Raw genomic sequence first — 9,385 nt, 5'->3', positions numbered from 1 at the left:
ATTATTAATTTAGAAACGCTTTAGATCCACTGACAGATTATTTAAATTATAAGACAGAAAAATGTCTTTAATTTGCTTTGAAACTAGAATCTCTGCATTAACAATAATGAATAATTAAATCAAAACAAACTGCCTTGATGAAAAGTTACTTGTATTTTAGTTTAGTTTTATTTTTAGTGAACTAAGACAGAAGTTCCCAAACTTTTTCAATGCTGCAAAATATGTAAACAATCAACTTTTAGAATATTTTTTATTCACTATTCAATGATTATTACATTAATTTAGCATAAATGCTAACCTCTACGTTTGATTTTAGATAACTATTAGTTATGTGGTGGAAAGTTTTATAATAAGATAAAATATTATGACCTTATTTCCAGATAATGCTGTTTTTAATCACAATACCCCTTTTTATTACAAGGAAATATGTCATATTTCATATTTTTCACATGAGATTTTATTTTATGTCCACAGTTCTTAAGGTTTTTATGGCCCATTTGATCTGTTTCTTGTCAGAAACTTTTTCATTTCCTGTTTTTATTTTTAACTTAGATTTTTTTAAAAGAAGAACGAAGAAAAAGATTTAACAGAAAATTATGATGAAAATTTTCAGATTACAAAAGGGTTCCTGTTTTTTTAGTTTAGTTTAGTTCTCCTTCATCTTCCGTCCAACTTTCTGAGGCCCCTACAGCGCCACCTGGCGGCACCACAGCGGCCCGCTGCGGCCCCCACTTTGGGAAACACGGTACTAAGATGTTGGCACTAGAAACTGATCTAAAATATTAGGTAGGATCTTGTGTTTTTTTAGTGCGGACTCTCTGGCCTTTTATTCTCTAGACCTGAACAGATTCTCAGGTGAGCCTGACGGCGGAAGTCTGCAGGTAAAACCGGAAACATTTTGTCTTGTCGTGTTTTTAATGACACTAAAATCACTCATCCTTGGTTTCACACTTAACTGTGAAGTAAAAATAAACCTATGAAGTTAATTAAAAGGAAAAGCAGGAAGAATCTGACATCTCCTGTTTTCCTTCCGACTAACTTTCAGGTAAATTAGCATGTTTTCATTCAGATGCATTAATCTTTCCAGTTTCAGCTGCTGAGCTGGAACTGGAAAGTTTAACAGATTATTGATTAAAATCAGGGAAGCTGTAGCTGATCGCAGCTTTCTGCTCTCACTCCTGGTTGGATGTCGCCCCCTGCTGTTCCTACTGTGTAACGACAGGAGGCCATAAATACTTTCTCTGCTGGATTAAAGTATAAAATGAGGACAGGAGTAAAACCCGCAGATTTTGTTCTGTCATTTGTTCTTTTTGGTTTCTATTGAATCAACAAACACTTTGAAGGTTTTCTGGTTTGAGAAAAATCATAAACAATCAGGAAAATGTCAGAAATAAACAGCTTTAGTTTTATGGTCAATTTCAGTTTTATAATTTTTAATCACTCAAACCCAGAGTGAGTTGATCCCATTCAACAAACTAAGCATTTAGTTTGAAACTGTGATATTTATGAATGAATGAATGAACATGGAGAAAATATGACTTTGAAAAATTAAACCCATTTTTTTTTCTCCAATGACAGGCAAAATCAGGGTTTTCCAAAGTGGGGGTCGCGGCCCGCTGTGGTGCCGCCAGGAGGCGCTGTGGGGGAATCAGGAAGCTGGAGAAAAAATTAGAAAAAAGGCAAAAATAAAAAAATGAAATCCCACAAACTGTTTAATAATAACATTTTCATCACAATTTTTGTTTTCTGTTATTCAATAATTTTTAAAATATAGAATCTAAAATAAAATAAATGATTTAAAACTTTTTTCCTGGTGCTCATTTTCTGATTGACTGCTGGTCAAATTCATGAAATAAAATAAAATAAAATAAAATAAAATTTTTACATATTTTGTAGCTCAGTCTACAGGAGGCCATGGCCTGGAAACGTTTAGGAACCTCAGGACAAATTACTGTTACGAGTCTGAAGCCTTCAGACTCGTTCAGCTGCAGCAGACTCGTGTTTTTCTGTCTTTCTTCATCAAACATGGATGAAGCCGCTCGGCCTTTAGGACACCGGAACACTTAACAAAGCGTTCTGCGAAGTGGAAACTGGCTGAGTGCTTTTCCAGCCGAAACTCGACGAGCTTTTAACTCACAACTCAAACCGTCAAACATAAAAGCAACAACAAAAAAGAAAAGACAAACAATGATAAAAAAAAAACTTTTCCAGTTTAATTATATCCAAAAAGTAAAAATACATTTGTTCATTTTGTTGAAAGAAAGAACAGCTTTGTGTTTATGTGTTAATCTTGTTTTAACACGCTCACAACAGAAGAAATAAAGTAAAACATAAGAGGAACAGAATGTTTATTTTAAAATAAAGGATATAAACCTTGTAATGTTGCAAATGCTAATTTTGTTTCACAGCAGAGTAACTGACTACTGTATGTTCACTGTGTCAAAGAAACAGCCTGGGTCTCTGTCTAATCACTTAATGTCCAGCATGTGTGTGATCTGCAGAGATGTTAGCTGCCTTTTTCCTGACCCTTGACCTGGTTGGAGGGAAGGTTAGATCTGATGGTCCTCTTTGCACACTTGATTATTTGTTGTGAATGGAAGGGAAATTAAAGAAACTGACTCATTTAATCAACAAAACATGATTTTCTTTTCTGAAAGAATCATTGTGAAAAATGTAAAACATCACATAAGCGGCGCAGTGAACACTTTTACGTTCCTCTGGGCAAGATGACAGATGTGTCTTTAAAATAACATTTTGACGGCTAAATTAAACCTTCACAAGTAAAGTGAGACTTTTAACTGCTTCCATTCACCACTGCTGTGTTTAACACATTAGAACATCGTCAGCAGCAGTTATTTAAATCAGTTACCATTATTGATTATTTTTATTATTAGTTATTACTATTACTAGAAATTAATAAATTTAAAAATGAATGCAAAGTGATAACATCAGGATTATGAATCAGAGTAATTGTGTTTTAAACTAAAATAATGTAAAAATGTTAATGCACCCTGTGTATTAACTTTGTGTTTGTTTAACATATTTTAAAAATAATTTTAAATACACTTTTTATATTTAAAATGTTACTTCAAAGCACTTTCATACCTAAAAACGTTTTTGTTCAAATTAAAGTTCCATGTTTCTGCCACCTGGAGGCGACAATAACCAGCTGCAGACAGGATCAACGTTTCAACCCACTGGGCTGTAAATAAAAAAACAAAAACAACACAGACACTGAAATTCTTCTGTCGTTCCTTTTTTATTTTTCATTTATTGTCATTTTTAATTTTCATCCTGCTGCGTAATTGCGATGAGTTTTTCTAATACATGATGCGTTTATATGATGGTGCAAACATCAGCAAACACAAAAAAACGTTCTCAAACGGATTCCCACATTTCATCACTGATTCCTGGCGCTGATTCCAGCGCCCCCTACAGTTTCAGAACCGAACAGCTTAGGGGATTACAGACTTTCACTGCTCTGAGTCTCTGCTCTGCCGGGGGGATGCCTTCAGGTGACAGGATAACCATTGGAATAATAAGCATTTACTTTGAGGTGATTTGTGTTTTCTGACAATACAACAAATTAATGTAAAATGTTATAATAATGACTAAAATTAAAAATAAAAAATACCAGCGGGATTAAACAAAAAAAAAAAAACATGCAAAAGTTTTTACACTTAAAAGAAAAGTTAATCATTAATAAGAAAAGCAAAACATGTATAACAGAGATGTATGTTCTTATGTATGTTATTAATTTGATTATTTACAATTATTGTTAAGGGAAAAATAATTTTCCTTTCTGATTTTCTTTTTTGGATTTATGAACCTGGAAGAAGAAATTAATAAAATTAGAAATCTAGATGAAAAGTTAATCATAAATGTAAAAAACTAAACATATGACAAAGATTTATACTTTCATGAATGTAATTAATTAGATTTTTTTACAATTGATTTTAAGAAATAAAACTGAAGCACAATTTTTCTTTCTGATTTTTTCCCCAGCTTATACACATGAGCTCAGAACAACAAATTAATAAAAATTTAAAAAAATTGTTCATCCATAATAATGTCTTGTTGGCCTTTCATACATTAAAGTCTGAGCCGTGATGTTTTGAAGTCACCTGAAGGCACGGATGCTTCAGAGCAGAAAGCAACTTAAGACACGTTTCTGTTTGGTCTGAAGCAGCTGATGTGGCAGAAAAAGACGCTAAAATTTCCCCGGCGCTCTGGGAAAAGTCAGCAGTCTCTACAATCCTCACGGTCCAATTAAAATCCCAAAGTGGAAGACTTTCTCAGAGGCAGAATGGTGGGTTGTGATTGGTTCATTCATTTCCCTCCATCAGTTCGTCTGTTTTTAATTTGATTCAGGAAGCCAATCAGACAGAGGATTCTTGACCCCGCAAACTGTGATCATAAGGGTCAGGGGTCAAACAGAACATCCAAACAGCAAACAGATTTATTGTCCCGGATTCGGCTGATGGGAGGAAGCAAGCTTCCTAAAAATGCTGAAAAACCAAACATCTGAAGTTTGTCAGGTTTCTGGCTGCAGGTCAGCAGATCGTAAAGACGTAAACAGGAAAAAAACTCGGAAAATTAAAAGATTACTCCCAGTTTTTTTCTATCTATGTCTGCTTTTCTATCTGGACCTGTTTTCAGGAAACCTGGTTGGTGTCAGGAGTTAAAGGGAGAAAACAACAGCAGGGGGCAGTGCTGCTTGAACATCACAACAGTTAAACAAATATGGAGGTTATTGGATGTTAAAATGTAAACGTTTCTCCGATCTGTCAGCGATTTTCCTGATTCAGATTTATGAAATTCAGATGGCGTTGCAGTAAAGTAGCTTCAGTTTCAGGGCAGTGCTGTTCGCAGAAGAAAGGCAGTGTTGAATCTGCTGCCACCGCCTCCCATCAGCCGACGCCCGGACGACGCCTGAACACAGCACGGTGGGGAAAGAAACCCGGGAAAAAACAACTTTTAGGTTTTTTTCAATACATTTTATAGTTAAACTACATTAATAAATCTCTCCAAAAAAACTGAGTCATATAAAAACATCTATAAATGCATTCATCCATTTTCTGAACCTATTTACACCGCAGGGACACACAGGTCAACCATGAACACAACTACGGCAGGCCGTTTTAACATAAAATCAGCTTCACCACACTTATTCTAGATGTCTGAAATTGGTTTATTTATATAGATTATTCACATATTAGTAAATTAAGATCTCTCTAATTGTATTATGACTAAATGACATCAGATTTAGCATAAAGTTGACTGGATGCTTCAATTCAAGGTTGATTACTGACAGACATATTAAATAACTAATCACAAATTTGAAAAATTTCACCTTTTGTTCTGGCTATAATTCTAAATAAAGTTATCTTAAAAGTATTTTTGGATAGGTGACATATAATCTTCTACTAATGAATACATTTTAATTTGAAATATATTACATTGCAGATATCTTGAAAGCAATAATAACTCGGCAAAACTTACTTAGCGATAACTAGAACTGTAATTTAATACTTAATACTTTTCCAAATAAATTTGAAATATCTGGCACATTTTAAATCTAGATTACTTTTCTATTTCATATATCTTGAATTAACCTTCTGACTATATCCTGAATAATTATTCTGTCTAGTCAAAATGTCCCAGATCTACATAGAATTTTAAAATTTCAAAGAAAAAAGCTATGAAATATTTTTTGAAAATACTCCATTTTCACCTTGAGAATGGGTTACAGCAGTACTTTTACTCTTTAAAGCCATTTTTAAGTGCATTGTTTGGCAGAGAATAATAGGAAATTCCTTGTAGATTTCAAAAGGTTCATGCTCTTACTAGTCAGAATGTAAATGCATAAATCTTAAATTATCAGTCAGTATAGTCAAAATGTATTATTTCAAATTAAAACACATTTTTAGTCATGAAAGTAAGGTTATTTAGACAAAACAAATTTTATGCTAAAACTGCCTGCCATACACACGCATACTTAAGAGCAATTTAGAGAAACTAATTAACCTAACAGACTGATGCTTAGAAATCCCAGGTTTCTTTAACACACCATAACATTAACAGTTTGTTAGAAACACTCGACCATCTGCTGCTGTGAAAGCAACAAGAAAAACCAACACAGCATTAAGATGCTTCTGGTTTTCATCTAAAGACATTAAATTAAAAATGACTTTTTGCTGAGTCAAAAACAGATTGCTAAGATCCTATGAAACTTAAAAACAATTAATATTTGAGAAAAATAAAAATTAATAAATTTTAATTTGAAATATATTAGGCTAAACTGGTATAACAATATAAAATGAAAATATTAACATTAAAATAAAATAGAGAGATTTAATCCTTACAAAATGTTTTGAATAAAATGATATCAATTAATAAAACAAAATTTCTTTTTTGCCAGCTTTCAATATTGGATATTTCTCATCTTTTTTAAATTTAAATTAAAACAACAAAAAATGACACATTCCACCAGGAGTTATGGATTATCAGCTTAACCTGAAATCACCTGGTTGCCTTTGGTTGGATCAGAAAATACTGCCCTCTTCCCTCCTTTACAGATGTAATTGGTCAATAATTTCCTTCCTTACCCTATGGATTATATTTTACTTTAAAATCAGACCAATAAGAGCTCAGCGTGTTATAGCACTCTGATTGTATTTCATATATTTGAGGTCACAAGGTGGGTGGAGCCTGTTTTCCGTTACACAACTCTGCTGTTAGTGAGTTAATAAATCATTTAAATTCTCCCGGCTGCGGGGGCGCCGCTGTGCTCTTAGGAAATACATCATGCAATAATCTCTTCCTACAATGTGTCAGTACTTCGGACATGTGTGTGAACACTTAGACTCCTCCCACTCCTGACCTGTCACTCCCAGCATCAGCACTTTCTCCACAAAGCATAATTCCTATGAAAACCATCATTTCAAAGCATGCCAAAATGTTTGCATTTTATTTCTGATTTTGGGAAGTGTTCGCTTTCTGGCCAAAGAAGTAGCAAATAGTCGACTGGTATTCTTAAAGTAATCTAAACAAAGCTCAATAAAATGTATTTCATTTATTGACCTTAGCTAGCTTTACATACACTTCTTTTATTTTGAAAAATGTAATTACTTCTCCACAGACAGAGAAATGAAAAAAATTGTCTTGTACATAGAGTTATTTTTGCATTACTTCATGTAGTTTGTAGAGAGACCTGTGTGTGTACTCATTTTTGTTGCCTCATTGGGAGCTTTTCTGGCTTAAACATCAACATTCTCAATAACCTCAGTGGTATTAAAGTCCAAGTTTTTGGGTTATATTTAGACAAACATTTAGCTGGAAATTAATTTCATGTAATAAGGATGACAGAAAAGCTAAAGGTTTGGTTGTGTGTGTTCTTGTTTTTATGTCCCCATGAGGACCCAGTCTGGTCACCAGCTTTATCAGGACCTGATGTCCTCACAAACCAAACCTTCTTCCCAGTGAGTTGGACATCAAATTCAGGGTTCAGGTTTGTGGTAAAACTTTGTTTCCATACTAAGTTTTTTGCCTTTAACTTCAACTGACATGCAGAAAGTGCCCCCTACCAACAAAATGCATTTCCACTCAGGTAAAAACTTAAACACAGAAATGTTAACAAATGGTTTTACCTGTTTTCTTGTATGGTGATTTTAGTAATGTTTGACAGAATATTTAACCACATTATTTATCAAGACAAGGTAAAATAGGGGAAAGTTGTTAATTTTGGTTCATACTAACATCTGTTAGCATGTTTTTTTTTCTTCAAATGAATTTCATCAAGAGCACCTGGCTTTGTTGTCTTTCTTTTTCGCTTTCGAGAAGCAAACTAAAGTTGTTGTTTCAAAGGTTAAAGCTCCACACTCTGAAGTGTTTGAAGATGGTTTTCCTAGAAAGAGACTAAGCGGTACAGGGTGGGAGCAGAAAAATCACTAACAGTGCTGAACAATCTGAAACATGCAGAAAAGTGGACTTTGTGTAGTTTGTAGTGAACAAATATGAAGATCTTGACAGCAAAATATGGCCCTCTCCTGACTCTGTTTAGAAAAAATTGTCCAGTCCAGACAACCCAAGAAGTTCCTGTGTACCATTACCTCACCAGACCTTTGAATCGGCAGTCTGTGACTAAACCCAGAACAAGTCCCTGACCTTTCAAACAAAGAAACTAAACAAATTGTGGCACCTGAAACAGAACCTCCTCCGTCTGATTCGACAGAAAACACGGAGAAGAAGAAGAAGAAGAAGAAGAAGAAGAAGAAGAAGAAGAAGAAGCACAGCGTGTGGGAAGTGCGAAGGTTTTAGCATTCATTAGAAAACAAAGAGAAGTGAAGTTTCTACATGACTTAAAGCTTTAGAGTTCGGAGCGCTTGCCCGACTCCACAGATATTTCGTCATCATTGTGACAGAAATGATGATGATTACAATGTGTTGATGAGGAGTAAGTGTGCTAGCCTCCTGGCACTATTTCAGCAGGACTTTTTGCATAAAATGTAAATCTCAATCAACGTCCTGATTTTTTTTTTCATTTCCAAGCAAGCCCCTCCCCCATGCCCTTGCTCGTTAAAATATTTCATCACAAGCAAGAAGAATTTTCCCGGATTTTTAAAATCTTCTTTTTACATTGTTTTCTTCGTCATCGTTGTCTTGGCGGTTGGTCGGTGTGGTTGTAGTTGCTGAACACAGGGATTGTTAAAATGGGAGTTCTCATCCTCTTCCTCCTCCTCCTGTGGGGGCGCTGCAGGCTATGACGCCTCCCGCTCTGTGGAGGAGTTGGCGGACCGCCGCTGTGGTCGGTCCAGGCTCCTGGCGCGGCCGCTGTTCAGTGTCGGGCTCCGCGATGACTTCAGCAGCTTCTCCTCCAGCTCATGCAGAGACGGCTCCTTGTACATGCAAACTGCAGAGGAGACAAGAAAACAACATGTCAACCCCAGCAGTGTGCCTTGATATCTGTTGTGAATTTGCGCTGCACAAATAAACTGAATTGAACTATATTGTATAAATAATGTCTGAAAACAAGTTTTCTTTTTTCATATCAATGAGCTTGGGAAAATTGTAAAATTAACATTCCTTCAGACTTTATACAGGGATTGTATCTTTCCCATCTGAAAAGTAAATTGGTCAAAAAGCTACGAAAACCAAACTTTTATCAGGTGCAGAAACCAGCCAATAAAATGATCGGACCAGTGTGGAACCAACTGTTCCTGATGCTGATCCAGTTAAATCCCAGAACTCAGTCCAGTTGCTTATGACCTGCTGGAATGAGATAGAGCTGCTTAATCTGAAGGAAAACAATAAAACCACTAGCAGAAGGTTCTTCAGCCTGAACTGAGGTTGCAGGTGAGGGAAACAGTGATGCAGCAGAGCTGCA

The 9,385-nt window shown here is 35.2% G+C and overlaps 1 protein-coding gene across 3 annotated transcripts in view; it reads right to left on the bottom strand.

Moving 5' to 3' along the window:
* Positions 1–7,060: 7,060 nt before the first annotated feature.
* The window catches only part of fgf12 (fibroblast growth factor 12), a 35,769-nt gene continuing 33,444 nt past the window's right edge, over positions 7,061–9,385 (bottom strand). For all 3 annotated transcript variants that reach the window (XM_005808242.2, XM_023350769.1, XM_005808241.2), the window contains exon 5: positions 7,061–8,911. In XM_005808242.2, the coding sequence (XP_005808299.1) occupies positions 8,760–8,911 (152 nt within the window). In that variant the 3' untranslated portion in view covers positions 7,061–8,759. The remainder of the gene's footprint in view (positions 8,912–9,385) is intronic.

This window comes from Xiphophorus maculatus, chromosome 18, assembly GCF_002775205.1.
Source record: "Xiphophorus maculatus strain JP 163 A chromosome 18, X_maculatus-5.0-male, whole genome shotgun sequence".
Classification (NCBI taxonomy): Eukaryota; Metazoa; Chordata; class Actinopteri; order Cyprinodontiformes; family Poeciliidae; genus Xiphophorus; species Xiphophorus maculatus.
This window is presented reverse-complemented; position numbering and strand designations above follow the sequence as displayed.